At 46.3% G+C, this 24663-nt stretch overlaps 1 protein-coding gene and 1 long non-coding RNA gene across 3 annotated transcripts in view; one reads left to right on the top strand and one right to left on the bottom strand.

Moving 5' to 3' along the window:
- Positions 1-1886: 1886 nt before the first annotated feature.
- LOC136553772 (uncharacterized) lies at positions 1887-10934 on the bottom strand. Its single transcript, XR_010783221.1, has 3 exons — positions 10793-10934; positions 3269-3422; positions 1887-2338 (listed from the first exon to the last, which is right to left on the bottom strand). It is a non-coding gene; the product is annotated as an uncharacterized lncRNA (long non-coding RNA).
- Positions 10703-24663, top strand: part of C2CD2 (C2 calcium dependent domain containing 2) — a 39866-nt gene continuing 25905 nt past the window's right edge. For both annotated transcript variants that reach the window (XM_066545541.1, XM_066545542.1), the window contains exons 1-4: positions 10703-10984; positions 12887-12985; positions 21529-21648; positions 21982-22083. In XM_066545541.1, coding sequence (XP_066401638.1) covers positions 10703-10984; positions 12887-12985; positions 21529-21648; positions 21982-22083 — 603 coding nt within the window. The remainder of the gene's footprint in view (positions 10985-12886; positions 12986-21528; positions 21649-21981; positions 22084-24663) is intronic.

Here is a 24663-nt window from a genome sequence, read left to right on the forward strand (position 1 = left end):
TTATTTTACAAACCATTGTGTCTGCAGGGTAGGAAGTGAGTTTGTAAGAGAGCATCTTTTGTTCTCTTTGTTGGATGTAAGTGCTACTTGTACATTACTAAAATAATGGGGGGGTTGTTTGTTTTAGTAAATGCCTCACTGAACCTTTTACTGGAAAATACAGGAAAACCAACTCTTCCAGACAATCCCTTAAAAACTTGAGCACAGCCCAAATCCTGCTTCATGTGCAATCAGTGATTTGTGGGAGGAAGTGTCTCCATCTAAAACTGGACTGAGCCAGATGTTTGAGAAGACACAGCAATGTTTCTGGTTTTGCAGCACTCTCATCCAAAGCAGTTTTGCTGCAGAAATGTCCCTCTTCAAAACCCTGTGGTGGTGTTCACAGGGGTCCCAGGAAGAGGAGAGAGACGAGGATCTGACTCCATGTTTCAGAAGGCTGGTTTAATATTATATATATTATATTAAAATGATATATTAAAGCTATACTAAAAGAATAGAAGAAAGGATTTCATCAGAAGGCTAGCAAGCAAGAAGAAAGAATGATAACAAAAGCTTGTGTCTGACCAAGAGTCCAAGCCAGCTGGACTGTGATTGGCCATAAATTAGAAACAACCACAAGAGACCAATCCCAGATGCACCTGTTGCATTCCACAGCAGCAGATAACCATTGGTTACATTTTGTTCCTGAGGCCTCTCAGCTTCTCAGGAGAAAAAATCCTAAGGAAAGGGATTTTTCAGAAAATATTATGGCTACAAAACCCCCTGTGTGGGAATGTAGTTTGTGGATTCCCATAAAGCAGAGAATGAGTTTTTTATCTTTTGGGAATGGGGTTTACTCAGTTCCTGTCTTCACACTAGGTGTGACCTGTCTTTGAAAACACTTAGGCCACTTTTCTCAACTTCTTGGACTCCCTGTTTGCTCTCTTTTGCCATTTTTGCTCTGTGCAGTGTGGTTGGACCCACTCCTCAGATTCACCCACATTTAACACAGGAGACAAGGTCTCAAGAATTAATGTCCTACAAGTTTCGTGCAAATCCCTGCCTGGGTGTCTAGGAATGATGTCAGTGGGACACCACAAATCCAGTGGGAAGGATAGGATTTGCACAGAGGATGTGCTGAGCACTCACCTGCACTTTTTACCCCAGCACTTGTCACTCTGTGTGTGCACTGACCTCTGACGACAGGACAGTGGCTCAGGTGGAACACAGGGCAGAGCTGAAGGACCAGCTCTGCCAAACATTCGGATCAGGGGTTAAAAGGGCACTCTGAGCTCAGGAGGATTTGGGCCTCTCCTTGAGAATGGGGACAAAGGGCTCGTGGTCTGTCCCTCTGTGTGGTATCCCTGCCCCTCACAGGTTAGGGAGCTTTATGGAGCTGTGGAAAAGGCAAAGAGAGGGTGGAGAGCTGCTCTCTGACCCACTCACAGTCTTAAACCCCCAGAGATGTGGCTCTCCCTTTCTCCTTTTAGATCAGAACAACTCCAGCTCTTCCTGCATCCAGGTAATATTGACACACAGTCCTCTCCATCACTGTTAGCACAGACTGACCTCTGCTAGAATGGTTCACAGAAAAATGCTCCAGAGAACAAAAAGCCTGTGTTTGACATAAAACTCAAGAAACAAATCAAAATTATTAAAAGTGACTGATAATGCCATGAGCATTGCACCTGTTTTTGTGGTTATTTTTGTTCCAATTCCAGCTGTCCCCCTCTAAGACAGTTGGTGTGCAAACAAATCCAGCAATGCTTACTTTTCCATTCGTAGGATATTTCCATCTATCATTCAATATACAAACACAGGAGCATCCTTACTATTAGACCAACAGGGATAATATTTCTGCTTCCAGTCCTGAAATACTCTGGCAATAAAAATTTGCAAGGCTGCAATGAAGCAACATACACAACTTTTATTTCCCTTTCATTTTGCATGTGTTGAAAGAGTACATTGAAAGTCAGTTTCTGCTGACAAAGAATTTGCTTTAAATTGATAAACCCTTGATAATTTATTAATGTCCTGTCAGTCCAGGATCTAGGATGGATTGAGCTCTTCAGTGTTATGCAGCCCTGGTTGTAGTCAGCAGCTTGAGCTCATAGTTAAGGGTTCAGGCTCTCACCCAGCCACATGCATCTCTCCAGTGAAGTCCACTGGTGTCAAAAACCTGCTGGGATTACTGAAATCCAGGGATGCTTCTGCTGGAAGGAAGAGACCATGCTGGGGTTTGCAGGCTCTGCAGGCAGATGGCTGAAGGAACAAAGGACAATGAGGCAGAAGAAGAGGTGAGAGCAAGTCTGGTGACAACAGCAGCAGAGTGTGAGATACAGAGGAGCACGCTGTGACCCTGCCAAAAAGAACAGCAAGAAAAAAAACAGCCTTCATTTTAAGGTGTCATTTGTGATTAATATGGCTCTTTTTGGTTCCCACTTATTCCCTTCTTCCCTAATGAATGAGGTGTTCCTGAGGCGTGACACCTCTAACCCTTTTTGGCTGACAGAAACTGTATTTATTACTCTTGTCATCCATTAATTTATCCTATAAAGTATATGAAACACTTTATTGGAGAAAACCTATCCAAAAGATATTTAATATTTCCTCTACAGTCTTGCACCAGGGGAAGTTTTGGTGCTCTTGGAACAGTCTTTGAAGACTGCACATCCTGAGGGCTTCCCCAGGTGTGACAGCTACAGCTGTGCAATATTTGCTGCTGCTGCTTCTTTACTCATCAATCATCTGAGCAGCCAAATGCCACAAGAAGAAAACTTTGCCTTGTTGGCTCACATTCAGGTTATTTGTTTCAGGAGAAATTTGACAGAGGTCTGTAAAGGCATGTAAACAAAATTTTTAAAAGCGTGAGGAACAAAACCTGTAAAATACCGAATTCTAAGTCTGGAGGAGATTCACAGATACTAAAATGAGATTTGAAATTGAGTATTTTTTACGAAATATTTACTACAAGGCTTAAGAGAGGGAGAATCACATAGAATCTTTGTTTTATGGAGATGATTCTATAATCTATTCTGTGCCTCTAATGCTGTGTACAGGCACCAAGGAGGAGACAGAAAAAAAAGACTGCACCATCACACTCAAAAGCATCACACTGAAGGTGAAGCCCTCTCTCCATATATGCACAGATCCTTGGATTTTCTTATCTGGAGCATTTTCACTGTTCCTCTGGAGGAAGGCATTTTTCAAAGCCTCTTGTTTTCCTACAAAATTCCTTTTTGTGCTGCTGCTCTCAGTCTAAAACGTGAAGATGTCTTTTGCTACTTACCAAGTCCTTTCTGATGCCCCACATTCCCAAAGCCAGCCGGTCTGAGCGTCCTCAAGCATTTGTCTGAGGGGCTCACGGGTGTTTGTCCTGCCCGGGAGAAGCGCACGCTCCTGGCGAGTCCCAGCATCAGCACCTCTGGGGATCCTGGCGCTCTCTGGTGGGGAGAAAAGAACCGGATCCAGCAGTGAAAATAAAGGAGAGAAAAAAAAATTTAAAAAAAAATTAAAAAGGGCAGCTTGACGTTGGTTTCGTTTCTAAAAACTCAGGGTATTTCACTGAAGTTTTGGTCAATGTATTTTTGAAGAGTCATCGTCATAGAAAAAATAATAGTCCCAAAAATTATTTTCCTTTTTTTCCATTGCAGTGCCAGGTGCATTCCAAACAAAATGTCTGTTGTTAGCCTTTGTCCCTTTTGCAAAATTGTGATCACTCTGGAATAGACTGAGTACCAGATATGGAATCACAGAATGGTTTGGGTTGGAAGGGACCTTAAAAACCATCCAGTGCCACCCCTGCCATGGGCAAGGACACTTCCACTGCCCCAGGCTGCTCCAAGCCCCAATGTCCAACAATTCCAGGGATCCAGGGGCAGCCCCAGCTTCTCTGGGCACCCTGTGCCAGGGCCTCCCCACCCTCACAGGGAAGAATTTTTTCCTAAAATCTAATCTAAACTTGCTGTCTTTAAGTTTGAAGCCAAATTTTGAGAAAGGTAAAAGCGGGATCCTACAGGGAAAAGCAATATTGTTATAATAATGACACTTATAAATTATGACACTGATAAAATTAGTGGATGGTGTACAGGTGGGCTATGGTTAATGCACACACCATGGTGCCATTATTTGTTTTCACACAATGTTTTTTTTCCTTGTGTTCTGGTTTTGGGTTAAACCATGACCCCTTGGGAGCTGCATTATTGGTGCATGAAGGGCTTCAAAAGCAAGTACAAGTGTCCAGGGTGAACTACCTTGGGTCAATTCAAATAGAATTGAAACATGGCTCTGCAGCTTTACTTTATACCTTAATACATAATTCAAAATTATGATTGGCCAAAATAAAACATTGTGACTCATCTGCTCTGAAACTTAGCCAATTTGTCAACAATTACATTCAGAGTTGTAAATATAGTCATTTTTTCAAGACATATTTAGGACCAGACCTGTATTTTAATAACAAAGCCAATTTCTGATCTGATGAAACAGCTCCTGGCAGTGTGTCTCCTCAAGCAATTAAGAGATGTAGGCATTTGGGCAAAGAAGAACAAAATGACCATAAATGAATTGCAGTTTTCCTGCTATGAAGTCATGGTGGACACATTGCTTTTTCTTCTACAGAGATTACTGTTTGGATAGATCAGATGTCTCCTGATTTTGCAAATGAACTGAAAATAAGAGCAGTTAGGTGGAGGTCTAATGATGCCATCACCTCTGAGCTTTTTTTATACAGAGCAAGACTCCATTAAGAAGAGGATGTTCTCTGGAAGACACGGGTTTGGAGATTCCAGATCAAGAACCAGACACGTCCCAGCCTCTTTGTCCCCACACCAGCTCCAGCTTATGGAAGCTTGCTTGGTGGCACATCCTTGGTGCCAGGTGTAGGGGTTTCAGTTGTTGGTTTCTCTGGGTCTGGATTGAAGGCACTTGAGATGGTGTTTTATGTTCAGACTCAGGTGTTTATTATTTCTTATCAGTAAAACAGTCTCACTGCTGTGAGTTCTGCAGCTTTTCATTAGAAGGCACAAAATGGCAACAATCTCTTGGTACAAGGACTTTTAAGACTGAACTATCCAATGAAGAACTGACACCTGGACCCAAAGAGCTGCAATGGGGACTTTTCTGCCCAATTACAAAATGCCACCCAAACCCATGGAGAAGAAGGAAGAAGAAGCATGAAGAAGAAACCCAGGACAACACCCTGTGCCCTCCATCTTGCTTCCATCCACAACATACTAAAGACCTCAAAACCTCAATTTCTCACCAAGTGATGCACCTACACTGCTCTCTATAATCTATTTCACACTTTTGTGGATTCTGGTCTATCTTGAAGTCTGGGAAACTTTCTCCATGAATGAGGGTCAAAGTCAGTGCTCCCCTGGGGGTCAGGGCACCCCAGGGCAGACAGAGAAATATTCCCAGTGCCCTGGGTTTCCACAGCCAGGCTGCTGAGCACCTTCCAAAGAGGCTTCTGGGCATCCCACCTGGCCCTTGCTCCACGTCTTTGCACAGCCATCACCCTCCTCCTCAGACAGCTGTCACAAAGACTCACAATGGTGACTCAGATGGACGGGATGTGTCCCACGTGCTGAGCCTCATCTAGAAAGGGGCTACAGAAAACAGACTGGAGAGTCCACATGAGGGCAGGACAACATGGGGGATCAGTGTTCTGGCTTTGTGCCTCTCCTGGCCCCACAACTCCTGAGCAAACCTGCCACAGCCAGCAGGAAGAAGGACAGGGCTGTGACCTGTCTCTGGGAGAAAAGATGAAAAGCTGCATGTGAAAGGGGAAGTGGTCCCCTCTTCCAGGAAGGGACATGCTGAGGGATCACATTTCAGGAATGAAGATTTCCAGGTCTGCTTCTTCCAGCAGAGCTGCCGGTGAGGAGCATGCAGTGGTCATGAGGCTATAAAATCTCAATGAAAACATGGCTATTGCCACCTCACAGGTAAAGGTGGCATCACACAGAGTCCTGGAATGCTGCAAAAAGCTCTGCTGGCCAAAGTGTCATTTTGACAAACGAAGCATATTTTACACTGTTACACTCTCCTGACAAAGCACTTGTATCAAACCTCATGTTAGACTGCATGAATGGCCTCTTATGAACCTTCTCTTTCTTTCATGTAGAAAATGGACTCTGGAGCACAGAGGCAGATAATTATTGGGGAAAGTTTGTATTGATTTTATCTCTTTTCAATGTATTTGTTTTTGTGTTTATTTTAATTTCAGTGACGGAATATACTCCTCTTTTTTTTTTTATAAATTGTTGTGTTCACAGCTTTAAAAATGAAATTTATTAAATAACTATGATTAAATAACAATGAATAACTATAAGCTATGATGCTTATTTTTGTAACATGACACCTGGGGTAATCTCAGATCCAGCACTTTCCAGTGCTGGAGTGGTCAGGGAGGCAGCACTAATGTGAGGCATTTGAAGGTGTCTTCCAACCTTGATGAATCCAGGACGCGGGGATTGCCCTGGGCCAGGTGCAGCACCTGGGCCGTGGCCGTCTTGAACCTCATGAGGTTCTCATGGTCCCACTTGTCAAGCTTGTCCAGGTCCCTGTGCCTGGCCTCGTCCTTCCATGGTGCCCCTGCCCTGCTCAGCTCCCCATCTCCTGCAAATGTGCTGAGGGTGAGCTGGATCTGCTGTCTGTGCCATTGAGAAAGCCATGCAAGAGCCCTGGGGCCAAGGCAGAGCCCTGAGGGACACCCCCTGTCCCAGCCCCTTGCCCAGCTGGTCAGAAGAGCAGGCCCTCAGTGAGCACTTGGTGGGGGCAATGGGTGTGCCAGAGACTGAGGAGGCAGAGCAGGAATCTGACATGGATCATGAGCTTTCCCAATGGAGAGATGTTAGGAACTACCAAGAGATCTCTGACTGGGAAGAGTCTCTTGAGTGAGAGCTCTCCCAAGGAGATGTTCTATGGAGAGCTCTCCAGCTGGGATGAGGAGAGCAGGAGCAGAGCAGGGAGAAGCCCTTAGCTACCAAGAATTTTCCATGGGGAAGAATGCAAGGAGCAGGGGCTGTCCCAAGGAGCAGTCGGCAGCTCCTCAGAACCGTCCGACTGGGAGGACTCTGTTGGTCAAGAGCTTTCCAAAGAGGAAGACTCCGCTGGCCAAGAGTTGTCCCAAGGCAATGGTAGCAGACCCTCTGTGCAGTCCAGCTGGGACAATGATGGTGACAAAGAGCTTGTTCAGGACAACTGGGAACGTGTGAGCATCCACAGCAATGGGGTCAAGCCCTTGCTGCGGGAGAAGGACATGGCACAAACGAACTTCTTTGAGCTGAGTGAAGAAGAAGACGGGTGTCAGAGCCCAGGAAATTCCTCTGGCTGCCCTGGAGGACTCGAGCTGCTGCCCAGGGGGCTCAGAGACCTTGGCACAGAGCCCAAGACCCCTGTGCCTTTGATTCAGCCCTTGGAAAAAATAATTACCAACATCAGATGAAGAATTACAAGCCACGACAGTTTAAGTAGAATGATAGTGAATTTATCACAGGGTGAAAAATAGATTTTTTGGAGTTTTTAGAATGGGGGTTCAGGGGGCAAGATGGAGGAATCTGGGCATGTCCAGCCTTTCTCCTTCTTCCTCTTGGCCTCCATCTTCTGCTGTGATGTTGGCACTTACAGATTGGTTTAAAGTAGAAGCTCACTGTCTAACATAGGTGATAGGGATTGGAAAGTAATTGTAAACATTGAACACGTAGTTTTTAGTATAAAAAGATAACACTGCCCCAGGGGCAGGCAGAGTGCCTGTGACTGTCCTGCTGAGTGGACCTTGGCAGGACAGGAGAAAAAATTTTATAGCTAAGGAACAATAAACAACCTTGAGACTGAGAAACTAAGAGCTCTGACTCCTTCTTCGACCATTGGGCTGGGAAAAGTATGTAGTTACATTAGAATAGTTTCTAATGTATCTTGGGGTCACTGACCAGCTAGAGTCCTGAGAGGTGGGGAGCAAAGACTGGACTGGGAGTTTTTGCAGCAGACGGGCTCCCAGTGCCTGTCCCTCGAGGCCTGGGTTGAGCGTGGGGCAGCCGAGCCGTGCCCCAAGTGCTGCTCTGGGCCTCGCCTCCCCACCTGGCAGCCCAGGGCCTCCTCAGAGCACAGCAGCTTCTCCTGAGGAGCAGGAGGCAGGGACAGAGAGCCCAGTGCCTGCCCAGCTCAGCTGCTTTTTGTGCTTTTCCCAGGCGGGAGCCCAGGCCCTCAGGGAGCAGCCGGCTCCCCCCAAGAAACGCCCGTCCCGCTTCAGGCGGGCGCTGCGGGCGCTGCTCCGCTGGCCCTGCCTGAGGGCACAGCCGGACAATCAGTGCCCGCTGCCAGCGCCAGGCCCGGCCCCGCAGGCCCAGAGCCTGCCCGGTGTCCTGAGGGAGCCACACGGGGCTGCCTCTGTCTGGATGTGTCCTCCAGGCCCAGCAATCCCCGGCTGCTTTGCTTCCTCTCAGGGGCATCTCCCCAAGGCCAAAAGTTACGGTGTGGCCAGCCCCAAAGCAGCAGCCGTGGGGGCTCAGGTGAATCCCAGAGAAGCATCAAGGTGGGAAGAGACCCTGATGGTTGTGCAGTCCCACTGGCACCCCACACTGCCATCATCACCCCAAAACCACATCCCCAGGTGCCACATCTGGACAACTCTTCAACACTTCCAGAGATGGCGACTCCACCACCTCCCTGGGCAACTTCTTCCAGTACCTGACCACTGTGTCAGGGAAAATTTGTTCCAATATTTAATCTGAACCTCTCCTGCTGGAATGGAAGGCCGTTTTCTCTCATCTTGGAAGGATTACATGCTGGTCCTCTGGGATTGTAGCTGTGAGGAATGGGCACACACAGGAGGCGTTTCTCCAGGAATGTCACTGCAGGACTGTGACACAAATGATTCTTCCAAAAGAGTGAAGGTTGAATTTAAGAAATGGTATTAGTAAGGAAAAAGACCACAACCTCCCCACTCACAAAAAAAGAAAAAACAAACCAAAAAAACCCAACAAAACAAAACCCCCAAAACCCAAAAAACAGAAAACAAAAACAACAAAAAAAAGGAGTAAGAATAAGAAAATTATGCAGAACTAATAGTAGTAAATAAGAACAAGAAAAGGAATAGGAATAGTAAGTTGAATGAGAATTATGAGAAGAAGAAGATAAGGAGAAATAGTAGTAGTAATAATAAGAAAATAACAGTTATAAATAAATAACAATTATATATATATGTTATATGTTATATGTTATAAATAAATAACAATTTATTTTTCTTCTTGTTGCAAGAACAAGAAGAAGAAAAATAAATTGTAGTAGGAAATAATAATAAGAAGAAGATAAGAAGACGAAACAGTTTTAGAAGTAAATAATAGTATCAAATTAAAATAAACACCCACTCAACCACAGAATGAAGGGAAGGACCTTAAGGTCCTCTAGTTCCAACTAGTTATCTTCTGCTCTCTCTCTGAGATATCTTTCCTTTCTTTCTACTGCTCTACCTCCCCTTTCTTGTCACATAAAATCCATGTTAAATAAAATCCATATGTTGTCCTCATATGGCCTCCTTTGCACCTGCATTTGGACAGAGGCCTCTCTCCCTCATGGGCTCATAACACCTGCTCAGGGTCCCTTCCAGCCGCCAGCATTCCAGGATTCTGTCAGCTCCTCGCTTCCCTCTTCTTCTTGCCTCTGCTTTGAGCTGGGAATGTGCTTGAGAATGTCCAGCCAAGAAGCCTTTGCTGTCTGCTCTGGGAGCCCAGGTGGCGTTGGGACCTTGTCACCTGCACCTGCACAGCTCCCTCGAGCAGCAGGGCAGAACCAGCACCCCGAGGGCCTCGGGAATTCCCCTCTGTGGTCCATGGCACACGCTGCAATGGCCTGGAATTCCAGTTTCCAGCAAGGAAAAGATGTTCCTGCCCTTTAAGGCAAAGCTCTGAAGGGGCTGAAAGCCAAGAGGAGCAAGAGCTTAAAATGACATTGCATGACCAGGTTTCATAACTTAATCAAGGGTTGTTTTACCACGTGGATTGGGGAAAAAATCAAGCGAGGGTCTTTGGCTGGGAGGTGCCACAGGTAAAGACAGACACTAGGAAAGAAACAGAGCAGGCACCTGCCCCATACCCACAGCGAACCACTCAATCTCTGGGAAACTCGGTGTCCCCCCTACCCCCTGAAGTATCGGACACCTGCTCCAAGCCCTTCTACCCCGGGCACCAGGCGCCCGTCCCAAGTCCTTTTAACCCCGGGGGCACCGGGCGCCCACCCTGAACTCTGCTACCTTCGGAGGCACAAGGAACTCACGGTGGGCCCCTTTACTCCAGGGCACCAGGAGCACATCATGAACTTGTCGCATCCCCAGGGGCTCATCCCAAATCCCTCTTACCCCCGGGAGCACCAGGTGCCCACCCCAAGCCCGTCTCCCCCTTCCGTCCCTGGGCCAATGGGCGCCCACCGCCGCCACGCTGCGGGACACGGCGGGCCGCGTTCGCCGCCTGGCAACCGCCCCCGCTGGGCAGCAGCCAGAGCCGGCGCCGGGCCGAGCCTGCGGCCGGGGCCGGGCCCCTTCTCCACCGCCCCGGGGCGGGGACTGCGCCGTGGGCGGGCGGGGCAGCGCGGCACGTCCCAGGGCAGCGCCGGTCCCTGCGCCGGCGCCCGCGGGTCGAGCGAGCGCCGTGCGGGGCTGCGGCCGCCGCTCCCAGCCGGGCGCGCCTTGGACCCGTCCGGAGTCGCGGCCCCATTATGGTCAGCCATGGCGTGGCTGCCGGGCGGGCTGGCCGAGCTGCGCTGGGGCGCGCTGGTCGCCCTCTTCGTGGCGGCGCTGGCCACGCTGGCCGTGTACCTGGTGCAGTACGCGCTGCTGGCACTGCGGAGGGGCCGCCCGCCGCCGGCCCCCGCTGCCCCGGTGCAGCGGGACGAGCTGCTGGAGGAGGGCGGCTCGGTGCTGGCCTGGGCGCTGTCGCGGGGCAGCTGGAGGCGGCAGTGGCGGCGGGCCTGGGTGGCGGCGCTCCGAGCCGAGGCGGCGGAGCGGGCGGTGAGTGCCGGGATGCAGGTGATGGATGGAGGGAGGGAGGGAAGGAACCGGGGAGGGCCGGCGGCGGCTCCCCCGCGCCCGCCGGGACGGGGCCGGCGCCTCCCGGCCGTGGGGCATCGCGCCGGGACGCGGCTCCGGGCGCTCCCCGCTGTTGAGACGCCGGGACTTGCTGCAGGGATGTGCCGGGTGTGTTCCTGACCCTCCGTGTGTGTGTTTGTGTATTTACACGTGTGCGTTCGGTGGCTGCTTGGCAGGGCTTGCAGGAGGGAGCCGGCCGGAGGCGCGGAGTGGGAGCAGGGAAGGATGGGGAGGAAGGAAAGCCCCGACCCCCGCAGCCCCTGGCAGGGGTTCGCTCCGCCGATAACATTGTTCGGGCGTGGGGAGGAGGAAACAATGGAAACTTCCTGGCCTGGGCCTGGGGCCCGTCCTTCGGCAAATAATTCCCAGAGCTGGGCTTCCCCCGCCATGCCTCAGGCCCTGCTGTGTGTGCTGTAACTCCAGGGGCTGGTAGCTCCGAGCCTGCTGGAAGGCGGATGGGATGCTCAGGGTTTGGTCAGGTTGCCTGTACCCGGGTCACGGAGGATGCACAAAACGTGGTATTTCTTCTCATCCCAACCCGTCCTTCCTGGAAAAGGCACAGTGTGGCATCCTGCGCGGTGGTGTGTGATGGTATGCCCGCTGAGGTGAGGAGGTTAAGTGAGGCTGTGGCAAGCTGATTTCCATGTCCTGAGGACTGAACCCTTGTCGTGTCAGTGCAAAATGCTGAGGATAAACTCTAGGAAGTGGCATGTCCCCAGCTCTCTGAATTTGCGTGCGTCCCAGACCGAAGAGGTTCCTTCTTATGTGTCAGAGAGCAGGCTGGGGAAGAAGGAAGAGTGGGGCAACATGTGTGTGTGAAAGATAAGGAATAAAAATGAACACTTCCCAAGTATCATTGTAAGTTGGGCAGTAGAAAGAAAATATTTTGTGCACCCTTTCAAATTTTGCAATGTGGTTGAGAAAAGAGTGGGTTGTGCTAAGAAATGAAGGTTGGTTTGCCGTGCACTTGTGGAAGAGAAGGGTCCAGGCAGCTTGAGCACAGGTGCTGGGAACCGAAAGTAACCAGACACAAGTGACAGCTTCCTGTCCCTGAGCAGAGGGCAAAGCCCCTTGAAGGGACAGCGACAGGGACACCCTCCCTGCCCAGGTGGAGCCAGGAGTTCAGCACCTGGCGCTGCAGCGTGGCGTTGCTCCTGCTGTCAGCCTCCCAAAACAATGTCAGCAGCACAAAGCTATTGAAATTCTTGCGTGCAAAACAACCTGGGGTGATGAGGGAAGCGAGGCTGAGTGCTCCGTGTGGGTAGCAGGTGAAGAATGCAGTGCTGATGCTTCTGAAAGTATGACCTCAGTGCCCAAAGGCTGCCTTGCCTTGCTGTCTGTGTGAAGATTGAGTTGCTGTCATCACTGTCTGCCTCCACTGATGAGGAGGGCTGGGCAGGGGAAGGCTTCTTTCCTCACCTGTGCAAGATGATATTTGGGGTTTCTTAGTTTTGGCATAGCCTACTGCAGCCCTATTAGTGGGCCAAACCAAACTCGACTTTTCAAACTGCAGCCCTGATAAATCTTTGCTGAAGAACAGCAGTTTTGCTGGACCCTGTTGCTGTTCGTGGACTTGGCTCTGCACTGTGTACCTTGATATTCTACTACAGGGAAAGATGAGTTATGATTAGGCCCATAGTTATGTCCTAAGTATATGTTTTCAGGCTCTACCCTGTATTATGTAGTGAGGTGTCATGCAATTAATACATGGAAGTTTTGACTTACATTTGCAATTCCAGGAACTTGACTGGCAGTGCATTTTTATCGCTTGTTTTCAAGTGATGGGTTCATCACCTAATGTGCTTCTTTTTTTTTTCTTGTTAGGATTGTCAGTTGCTTACGTTTGAGGAAGATGACCCAGCAGAACCACTTGAGCTAGCAGTTAAAGAAGTTACCAGCATTGTAAAGTCAGCTGGAGAGAAGGTAAACTTTGGATTTGTTGCCTTTCAGTGTACTTTGGGTCAGGAAATGTTTTATTAGTGTGAGTGGAAAAGTTATTTGTCAATAGATCTGTACCCTTGACCTGTGTTTGTCGAGGCAGGTAAGAGGCTGCCTCTCTAAAGAACCTGTGCAAACTCCCTGCATTGATTCACTTCTTTTGCATGTTGTGAGCAGAATGTGCTCCAGGGCTTCCACCAAATGCACAATACCCAGGGTTATGCCAAGTTTATAGCTACACCCTCAGTGAGCTCATGGAGCAGCCCTCTCCTCCACCTCCACAGTCCTGATGATGTTTCCCCATCCCATTGCTGAAGTGGGCAGTGGGAACTGCATTGAGAAGAAAGAAATTTCTCTCCTGGGACTGGAAAACATCTTTGTCTCCTCTTGCTGTTTGTGTGGCTGATGACAGGTTTGCTTCCTAAGTGGGAGCTAGGTCAGGATCAGTGGAACAGGTGCAGAGTCCTGAGGGTGAAGTCTTGACTCTGCTGGTCCTTGTATTCAGTGAGGAACAAGTGATTTCTTCCCTCTGCTCCCACAGCAAATACTGGGAGGTGGTTCAGTGCCTGTGAAATTAAAATAAGGCAGAACGTGGCTCTTGGAACAGTAAAAATGCTTTAAAAGGGAAAAAAACCCCTATATATGTTTATTAGCAATGATAGTTCCTGCATTTTTGTCCTAGTGACTGCTTACATTAGGCACCTGCATCAAATTAGCCTAATGCTTTTCTTTTAGTTTTGCTTTGTTATTTTGCTTTGCTCATCTGATTTAGATGCTAAGCAGCTCTGCTATGATTCCTTTGAAAACTATGCATGCTTATCTGCCTGATACACAACTTAGAGGCACACCCTGACTGGTGGCAGCTGGGTGGCAGCTGGGGATTGTTAACATGTAAAGCTGATTGTGTAATTATTTTCTTCCTTTTTAGAAAAAAAAAATTCAGTACCCTGAAATAAATGGTTTATAAAATCCCTGCCCCAGCAGTGGGGCTGGAGAAACTGGACTTGGGAGGGCTGTGGGGTTGGCACAAGTGTTTCTTACTCTGTGCCACTGGAAGATGCCACAATGGGAAATTTTAAGGAGAGGGCACTGCTAGGTCTGAAATTGATGTGCTGTGTCATGTGTGAAGCCAGGACCCCAGGGAGAGCTGCTGCAAATAACAGCACAAAAAACTGCTGTCTTGCGGTGCAGTGTCTAAAATGTTGCTGGAAGGGACAGGCAGGGCTGGGTTGAGCCATTCCAGCATTTTAATCGAGGTGTTACACTGCAGACAGAAATCCGATGTGCTTTCAAAACAGCTTAGACTAATAGAAGCACATTTTCAAATTTATTGGGATAAAGAGGTTTGTTTTCATACACTGGGTTCTTCTGAACTCTGCCAAAACCCATTTCAATAGTCTTGTGCACAGCTGCTGGAAAAAGTTCTCTGAATCATTCTTACTCCTTCACTTAAGGTACAACCTGAATATTTATTTGAATTACAGGGTATAATAACCTTATGGTGTCAGTCTGGTAGCTACTTTTCCTTCTTCTTTAAATGCATACCTTTCTCTAAACACCTCAGGAGTTCTCTTATATGATAATTGTGTCTTGAATTTCCTGAGGTGATACCAAGGCCGTTCGGGTTTTTTGGTGTTTTCTTTTTTCCCCCCATCCTCTTCAAACTCTCAATGTTTGCATGTGAAATCGAAATCTCTATCTGCAACTTGCCCAAACTGAAATTTTCTGACAGAAATTGGTGTGTGCTGCACAGTGCAGTGCTGCAGACATGGCTGGAATGCTGCTGCTTGGCCCAAGCTGTGGTGATAGGAACAGAGCTGCTCTGTGGCTGGAGGTCACACCACACTGCCCCTTGATAAAGCCTTATTTATGTGTTGCCTTCACCCCAATTTTGGGCCAGAGCCTAAATATATAGAATGAGGCGGCCTGTTTTCATTGTGTGGTATTGGTTGTTTTGTTTTAATAAAATAAACATTAGAAATATTCTTAGTCTTAGCTTTTTCTGCCAGCCTTTCCATTAGTGCAGTCTGTTTCCAGAGGACTTGAACTTCACAACAGAAACAGCCACAAAAAAGGCAATGAAAAAGAGGATTCTCTTGCTGGGGACTTGGCACAGAGGGTTTGGATGGAGCAGGCTGTGACAGAAGTCTCCCTTCTTTTTCTGCTTCATACTCAAATGGAAAGGGGTAAAATTCCTTCAGAGTGCCATTCCTTTAATGTCACTGCTGCACTCCTAACTGGAACCATTCCTGGTGTTTATTTCTGATTATTTTTGGTGGAGTGAACTATCCTGACCGTGATGTGCCGTTCCTGTTGTTTTTTAACTCCCCATTTTGTTTCAAAAGCCATCCCAGCTCTTTGCTGCTTTAATGACTGGGGGTTTTTTTACAAGCCTAGATGGAATTGTAGCCCATGGAGATTTTTTCCTTGGCTTTTTTTAGTTTTTGCACTAACATAATCCTTCCTTCTTAATATGTTTACTCTTCTTTCATGGTGCTTGCTGTCAGTAAATGTATTATGAAGGGATTATATTTCCTTCCAGCTTTTGTTTAGCTTGCCTGCATAAGTTGCTCCTTAAATCTCCTTTTAAAATACTGTCCTGTCTCCTGAGTCTCTCCTATGCACCCATTCTCAGCAGCAGCTCAAATTAAATCCATGTTTTTGAACTTGATGGCTGAAGGGCCACACAGCCCTACAGGTAAAGTCTCACAATCCAAGGAGGCAGCTTCTTTTTGGCTCTGGAAGTACTTTCCTGAGGGGTTTTGGGCTCCAATCTGCCTCTCCTGTGGCTGCTTCATGCTATGAGTGCCTTGCTGCATCAAGGTCTCTCTCCCTGTGGTGCTGTCCTGATAATAAACTGTCCTTTGTGTGAGCAGGAGTTGTTAATCCTTACACACACACACTCTCTACGTATTTTGTGTTGCATTCCTCTCCTGCTTTTCAAGGTCTTTCAGTTTTCCTGTGTGATGACCTAATCTTCCTTTATGTTGCTGCTTCCCAGCTTGCTTTCCTGAGCATCACATTTTCTTTCAGGTTTCTCCTGAGGTATTTTGGACTTTTAACTGTGTGATAGGTTTGGTGCCTGAAAGAATCTTTGGTAACCTGTTTCCAGCTTTCACCTCCTTGCTCACTGTACTGTTCTCTCCCTTTCAAACATCCCTTAATGGGGGAGTGATGGAGTAAAAGCTTAATTGTTAGTGGGGTGAGCCTACAGAAGTAAACAAGATAACATTATGATCCAGCCTTCTTCAGAACTGAGTGCCTGGTCAGGGGAGGACATCCTGATGGGGGTTGGTTTGCTTCACTGGACGTGATCCTTTGTAGAAAAAAAAACAAAACAAAAGCAAAAGCAAAACCAAACAAAGCCAAAACAAAACAAAAAAAAAAAACCAAACTCAAAAACCAAAGCTTTTTTCCTTTTTAAAAAAATAAAAACTAATTTTGTCACTCCATCAACAAAAACCACATTTCTACCATCCTGGGTTTTGCTCTGTCTGTCTTCCAGCTGCTGCTGCAGATGTGTGTGAGCTATAGGAGGCTCATCTTGTGCCACATCTGCCAGCTTGGCACAGGGATCAGGGAAGCCTGAGCACCCTGAACTGTCTCTGCAAGTGAATTCCTGTCCAAGCTACCACAGCACAAACTGGCAAACCTCTCTGGGGTTTTCTGTCTCCTCTTCTTCTCTGTGTCCTCAGCTGTGCTGTGTCTCAGATGCTTTGGAAAGGCTTGCATGATAGTGAGGCCAAACTAGCACTTCTAGTTCTGGTATTGATTTATATTCCCCTTTCTGAAATATAAGTACTGCTTCAAACTTGCATTGTTTGATGTTCATTTCAACTTATTAGGTGGATTGAAAATCCTTCCTGTCCTGTCTCCTTGTATGCCCTGCTTGTTTATTTCATTCCCTCACTCCCCATTTTTTCCACCTATTTGAATTTGAATGTGTTGGTCTCAAAGGAGTGGATAAATTCACATGTTCCATCAACTTCTGCTTTGTTTCTGTTGCTGACATGGAAACTCTGTCCTGCACTGAGTCCATCCCTCACCCTGCCTTCACTGTGGTGTTTACCAGCATTTCAAAAACTGGTCTGAGGTTTTCACTGTATTTACAGGCAAATTCATTTTGATACTGGCTCCTAAAAACCCACACCTGCCTGTGCCTGGGTTAGACATTGCATTTGTCACCTCCCCTTCATTATTTGCCCTGGTCACTTGGTCAGTTGTTTGGGTAAAGGAATGGAGAAGAAGCTGGAGAAACCCCCTCAAGAAATGAAGGAATTGGCTCTGTAACCAAGAAGATGATGTAATTCTTCTGAACAGCTGAGTGCTAATGACTGTCAAAAGGCAGAAGTTTTTGACTTGAAAAATTTTCTTGTGAGGTTTTCAGCTGAGCACACCAACTGTCTGTGTGGCCATTGACAAGATAAGTTTTCCATGCCAAAAAGAAGAGGCTTTTCATAGTAAAACCCTGTGAGACAGATGGGAAACTGTGAGGGTCCTAAATCTTACAGTGAGATCAAGGCAACTTTACTGTGTGGCTGCCTCATGGTTAATTCTGATTCTCTTGTGAAAATGTCATATATTTGTATTACTTTCATACTACTGAGTAACCTCAAGTAACCTGCTCTTTCTGGAAGTAAATACCAAGTGCAGTAAAAAGAATTTCCTCCTAGAAAACAAACAAAAAAGGCAATCAAGGCCTGTACTGCTGGGGGGTTTACAAACACATGTGGTGTGGTCAGGGCCTGGGGAAGGTGAGGGAAATGTTCCCCATCAGGGCTGTCAGAAATTCCCCCTGAAGTCACAGCCAGGGGGGAACCTGCTGCTGCACCTGGGGAGGGAAGAGTAAAGAAAAGGGAAGGTGTAATGCACAAATTAATGGGGTGCCAGTGCCAAAACTGAGACCTCAAGGCAAGAAGGCACCATGTGTGAGGAGCAGGGGCACCGTGGTGCTTCTTGAGATGAAGCAGCTTCTGCTGCTACTTCAGGAAGGAAAAACTGAGATTTTGAAGCCTGTCCAGAGGAACTGCAAAGAGAAAAAGTCTGGATATAGAGGGGGAGGGCATAGGAGGGGAAGGGTTTTAATAGCTGTGAGTACACAAGTTTGGACACTTCACTTTCTCAGAAAAATAATCTTGCTCAACCCACAATGCTTTTTCAGTCTCCTTTGTTGCTGTGGTTTCTTATCTGGAAGAGAATTGCTTTTAGGATAATTGTACCCAGAGTTTTAGATATGTGTGAGCAGGTTGTGTCACAGCATCTGCAGCTCAGTGGAGCTGAGTGCCAGCATTTTCCATGTGGGGAACTGAGCCCAGCCAGGTCTGGGAGTTCTGGCCACTGCAGCTCATCCCATGGTGGGGGTGTCAGGTCAGGGATGAAGAGGAGAGGCTGGAAACAGCAGGAATAACCCTGGCAGTGGGGGATTAAGTACCAGCTGTGCGTGGGGAGGGATGGCAGAGGACTGAGGAGGAGCAGGGACACAAAGGTACCTGAGGAAGGGCTGGAACTCCTTCCATGGGAGATCCCCAAAGCACATGGAGAGAAGGGTGTTTGTGCCAAGGGAGGTGCTGGAGGGAGAAAATCCCTTGATACTGGTTTCTTTGTGCTGCTACTTCACCTCACCCTCTTTCTGCTGATTTAGGAGATGTGTCTTGCCCAGAGGTAGGATCACACCAGGGAGCTGGGGGTGACCCCTCTGGGAGCTCAGAATCAGCTGGTCCCAGCTGCTGTGCAGGGCTTGGTTTTTAAAGAACAGTTTGTTACAAAAGTGACAGGTTTTCTAGACTCTAAAACACAAAGGGTTGATAACTGGAGGTGTCTCTGGTAAGGGGAGTGGGAGCAAGAATGAGGAATAGAAATGAAATTGAAGAACTCTCTTCCTATCAGTCCAGGTTCCTCTGTTTTCTTGTGGACACCTCCCCTTCCTCTTTCTCCCCCTGCCAGCCAGAAAGGGCTGCTTTGCTTGGCCCTCTCTTCTCCAGCTTTTCATCTGTGCAGAGAAAATGAATTTGAAGAAGCAGGTTGGAACAAGGCAGGGGGAAAAGGAGCCGAGCACGGGAAGCTTCAGTGTTTTTCTTTGTGTGCCTGCCATGGGGGAAGTGGCCTACATATTTCTGCTTGGGTCTATCAAAATCACCTGCTACACTTCTAAAGGAATGTCACTCAGCAAGGGAAGCAGCAGTTGCAGTCTCTTTAATCACCTTTTCACCACTTGTGGCAGCATTGGAGATGAAAACAAAGCTGCTTTCTCTTCAAATTCTAGCCCAGAATTCTGCTTCTCTCAGTATTCTGACTCCATCATCCATCCTGCTCCCAGAACAAAGGGATTCACCTGACATAAATACATATTATTTTCCATTTACAAACATGGAATCACTCCTTTTGATGATTGGATTAAAAGTTGACAGGTGGCTGTATGTGAGTACCACAATTTTTTTTAGTAAAAGTGAGGGTATAAAGGGAGTAGGGCTTAGTAGAGGTCATTGGCAGAATATAAATTAATCAAGGAGACTAAAAGTCCAAACTTCACTGGTCTGGGCTTTGAAATGAAAGGTAAAAATACATTAAAAAAACTGACTTAGCATCTCTTGACAAAACACAGAAAGAAAAATGAAAGTTCTGCCACCTGCAGTGTCTGTTTCCATCCTTTACTTGGAATTAAACATGATTAAGAAATTAGTGGCACATGAACTCATTTGCCAACTCTCTGGCCACACTTTTATTTCTTTTAAAAACATTAATCAACCACGTACCTGGCAACCTTGGCTCTTGGACATCCAGAAATTCCAGATGAATGGCTCTGCATTGCATGTACAGCAAGTCCAACTTGTTCTGAATACATTGAACTTCCTATGGATGTGTGGAAAAAACATGTATGGATGATAAAACACTGCATTTAGGATATGGCAGTGGCAGCAGTTTTTGCATCAAACCTGTCCTTTTTCCTCCTCTTTCCTCAAAAAAGAGGGAAGAACCTTTTCCTTTTCGAAGTCTTTAAAGAGTCACCGTGTCAATCTTTGAGTGAAAGGAGTGATTCTGTGTTTCATTTCAGCTACAAGTAAAACGAGCAGCTGGGCTCTTTGTTCTTGTTAGCTACTAAAAATCCTTTCTATTTTACCATAAATACTGGGTGTTGGTGTTGTTTGTGTGGGATTAAGGTCAGAAATGACTTCTGAAGGAATCTGGACTTTGGGAAAGGGGAGAGGTGAGGAAAACTCATTTGTCCACTTCTAAAGTATAATTTGCAAAGATATAACCTGAAAAGGCAAATCTTATTGCTTGGGGTGTGGTTGGGATTTTTATTTGTCATATCCACCTCCCCACCCCCTCCTCCTTTGTAATTAAGTCTCTACCTTAATGGATGTACTCAGGCCCTTGATAAAGCCCTGGCCATCCTTAAAATGTACCCCAGAGAGCCCAGGGAGATGAAATGTATTTAAGGAGAGACTGATAAGGATCTTCCAGGAGTTACATGATTCCTCTCAAAGCTTTCAGCTTCAATTCCAGTGCCCATAATTGGAGCAGTAAGTGCACAAACACAATTTAATAGCAGCATGCAGGGCTTTTGTCAGACAAACCTTGCAGGGAATTATTTGTCTGTGCATTGCATTGACCTGGTTCCCTCTGCCTGAGTCAGTGTGAGGGGAGCCCAGCTGTCCTTCCCACAGAGGGACAGTGACAAGCAGCTCTCCTGCACCACCAGCACATCTGTTTGCAAAACAAACATGCCTCTGTGGTGTGATGAATAATTTCTGACTTCCACTCCATGGGCTTTCCTGTGCTGCCAGGAACCCTCCAGGAATTTCTGCACACTCCAGGAATTTTGCATGGCAGCTCCAGCAGCTCAGTCAGTTTGCAGAGGGGAGGGAGCAAAAACTGTCCACTGTTTACAAACTCAGTGTGATAGCAAGTTAAATTACTGCTCCTCAAAGTGTATTGCAGTCAAGTGGCACTCAGACTTTTCCCAGACATTTAGCTTTGTCACCACATTTCAGGTTTTCTTGGTTTGGTCAAAGGTTTGAATAAATTCTTAAAGGCTCCTGCTCCTTCTTACCCACTGAGAACTGGAATTACTCAGACAGAATCCTCTGCTGTAGCAGCAGGTTTATTCCAGTTTCACTAAACTAAAGATTTTGTGGTAAATCAGCTGCTGCTCAGAGCAGAAGAGGAAGAAGAACAAACATCTTTGTCCTCTTGGAGCTCTTAATACACAAATCTGTGAGATGGAAAGGAGTCCTTGTCAGGCAAAGAGTTACTTCTGAATAAGGTAATAATACAAAAGAAATTTTGGGAAATGCCATAATTGGCAGATACTATATTTCATGTACAGATTTGAACACTTGAACTATGTGCTTTCAGAAGGAGGGGGGGAACATGAATGAAATTGCTGAGATATTTCCCACCTGTGCAACTTAGCATAATTCTGCTAGCTTTAATTCCTTTCTTATTTTCTTTCTTGCCTTCACCAGACCTTCTGAAGACTAATTTGTTTTTCCCTTTGTTTCCCCTCATCCTTTTCCTTTCTCCAGGTGGTTTCTTGCAATGTTGTGGGGGATTCTGTGAAATTCCTCGTTGCTGTCTCACCCCCTCCGCCCGCGGCTGCCGAAGCTCAGTCGTACTTTGTGAAGCTGTCCCCAGTCCACCTGCAGGTGAAAAGTCTTCAGTGTTGTCCTCTCTTCCCTTCCTTTTGTTTCCTCTCTGGGGGCAAGTGGTAAATACAGAAATTAGGCTGCCTCTTCAGGAGACTGGCGATAAATAACATGTTGGGTAGACGACTTGGATATCTAGAACAATTCCCTTTTTTAACTGGCACGAACTCTCAAAGCTCAAGCAACTTCTGCCTCCTTAGAGTGTCATTTTGAAGTTACCTACTCAGATACTGATGTCATTCTTCCTGTGCTGAGCCTTAGCATGGAGATTGACCTACAATTTCCTTACAGGACACCACAACAACTCTACAATAACTCTTTTCCTGTCCACAGCTTCAGCTCTATGTGAAAGACAAAGGAGAAGATGTCAAAGTTGAGTGGTTCCTCAATAAGACCGATGAAATCAACTTTGAAATCCAGCCAGCAGTGCAGGAGGTCAGTCAGTTTTATTTGTTATTATGGTAGAGCAGATGAGTGTCCATCCCCTTGATCCAAAATGTGGTAAAGCATCTGCCTTGGATCATCTATCAAACCCCTACACCTCTGAAATCCAGCAACACCTCTCAAGATCACTGAAACAAATCTGTATTTGACAGACAAATGACTTAGCAAACATCTTTCATCTAACTTCAAGGTGTGAAAAATGTCTGTTCCTAAATATCTTCTCTCAGACTACTTCTAAAATAATAAAAAAACCCCAGTTGTGATGGTATTTCCATCAAAGCAATTAAAACGTTGCTCCTTCCCTAATTTAAATCAGTTTTGAAGTCTGGCAGCAATAGATCAGAAATGGCTGTGAAAAATACGATGATGGATGATCTAAAAATACTTTGTTGCTTTTGAAATTGCACCTGATTTTTGTGTATGAGCACTCATTCACTGGGCCATCCTCTGCAAGAGTTTCATCTTGACTGGGATTCTCTTCTGCGTTTGCCCCTTCAGTTTTTTATTTTTGGCACAAGTGTGGTGATTTAACTTTTCCTACAGCTGTGGGGAAGACTTGTTTGTGTTTTGTGAAGTTGTTTTCTTGATTGAAGGCCTTGTTAAAAAGTAATTTTATTGTAGAGCTGCTTCTAAAGACCTGTACTGAGAGAGCTATAATCATAACAATTTATTGCCACAGCTTTTGTCTATAAAAATGTGAAACTCCTAGCTAAAGCCAGACAAGCCTTTTGAAGTGTGTTTTAATGTAGGTTTTACCATGCACACGTAGCATGTAAGTGACCTTCATGTGCTGGGGTGGCATGTTGATTATCCACATTTGAACAGTCATTAACTATTAAATCCTTCCTGACAAACACAGGTGACTCTGCTGCAGTCACTGGACTTCACAATCAGCTTTTTGCTAGGTGCCCAAGTCCAGCTTTGCAGAGTTGCCCCTGTTCTGCTTTGCCTGCATGTTTAGAATGAGCCTGTTAAGTTCTTTATTTGTTAGAGAGTTTTATTTTCACTTTTGAAGTTCGTGTTAGCACTTATGGAAGAGGAGAGGTAATAAACAAAGGGCTACAACCTGTGAGCAAGGAGCAGCTCCTAAACTACAATGTCAGCTTTTGTGCCTTGTTTTCTTCCTCTTTCAGAAGCAATACTGTGTGTACAAATAAATACCTCTAATTACTTATGATTATCTGCACAGTGGTTTTGACATCACACAAGCTGGGTGTAATAACCCATTTTCTCTTGGTAATAGCTGGGTGAACCTGAGTTGTGTTGGGCAACCTGGGTGACTGGTAGGGTTTGGATTTACACAATTTACATCATATGCTGATGTGCCCCAGGCTGGCTGTGCTGTACACCCCTAGCCCAAGTCAAACCCAAAGTGAAACCTGTTGTCTTTATCATTTTGAGGTGGCAGTTAAGCCACCCCATTATGGCTTGTCTTGTTGAGGGAGTTGTGGTGGAGAGTTACTTTCCAAAAAAAGGATGGCTAAAAATGAGCCAGAGCTGACAGGAGGCTCTTTAATCAATCTCCTTTCCAAATAACTATGGAAACAACAGCAAACACCTATGAGCAGAAGTCCAGTGACTGAGGTTGCTGTTGTTACTGTTAAATAACAGATGTCACATTAGGCTGATGGCAAAGCATGTGAGGCACTGGGATTTTACAATTTAGGCAAGAGCAGGGGAGGGGAAATCACCTCCAAAACAGTGAAGACTACTCATAATTTATCTGCTTATTTAAGTAACTTAAGTAATGAAATTGCTGTTACTAAGGCTTTAAAAAGCCTAATTTACTGTGATCTTTATTCAAGTGAATGAGTATTATCTGTTTCCTTGGTGGTTATTTGAGGGCACATGGTGTAAATGCAGCAGATTTTTGTGGGACTGGCCAATGCTGTTGTATGTTTTGAGCATGTCATCAAAGGCCAGTTAGGTAAGAAGGCAGTACAACAGGATTTCTGAATGTTTCTCTAACACCTGGGTAGCTGGGGAAGGGCTCTTACTCCCAATCTCTTTGTCATGTCATGCAAACTGCACATCAGTGAAGTCTCTCAGTGTGGTATCAGCTAAAAAAGATGGAGGGGTCCTCTGTTTTTAGGTCAGATCTTTGTCTCCTACTTCAGTCTTTCCTTTAGAAAAGAAACCTCAGTGGGATTTCAGAGCTGTTTGGTTTCAGGCTGTCCTTTCTGGGACAGCTTGATTTTAAAATTTCTGCCCTGTAGGTACCTGAGCAGACAAAAATTCCTGAGGCGCCTGCTGTGGAAAGCAGGCATTCTCTAGGAGCACAGGGAGGGCAGGGGCACTTCAGTCTCTTCATACACCTTAGAATTAATCATGTGAAGCTACATGTGTGTGCACAAACTCTCTGGTGTGTTCTGACCCCTCAGAGGTTGTGGTGCTAAGCACAGATGGCTGTGAGATTTTTTTATGGACAAACTACAACTCAGTGCCCCAGAGCAGCACAACTCTGTCCATACACTGCACTTTCCCGCAAGGTTGAAGACCTCCAGGAGATGCTATAATTTTTTTTTTCAGTGCAGCACAGGATTAGTTTCTTCTCAGCTGCTGCAAGCTGGC

The sequence above is a fragment of the Molothrus aeneus genome, chromosome 2 (assembly GCF_037042795.1).
Source record: "Molothrus aeneus isolate 106 chromosome 2, BPBGC_Maene_1.0, whole genome shotgun sequence".
Taxonomy (NCBI): domain Eukaryota; kingdom Metazoa; phylum Chordata; class Aves; order Passeriformes; family Icteridae; genus Molothrus; species Molothrus aeneus.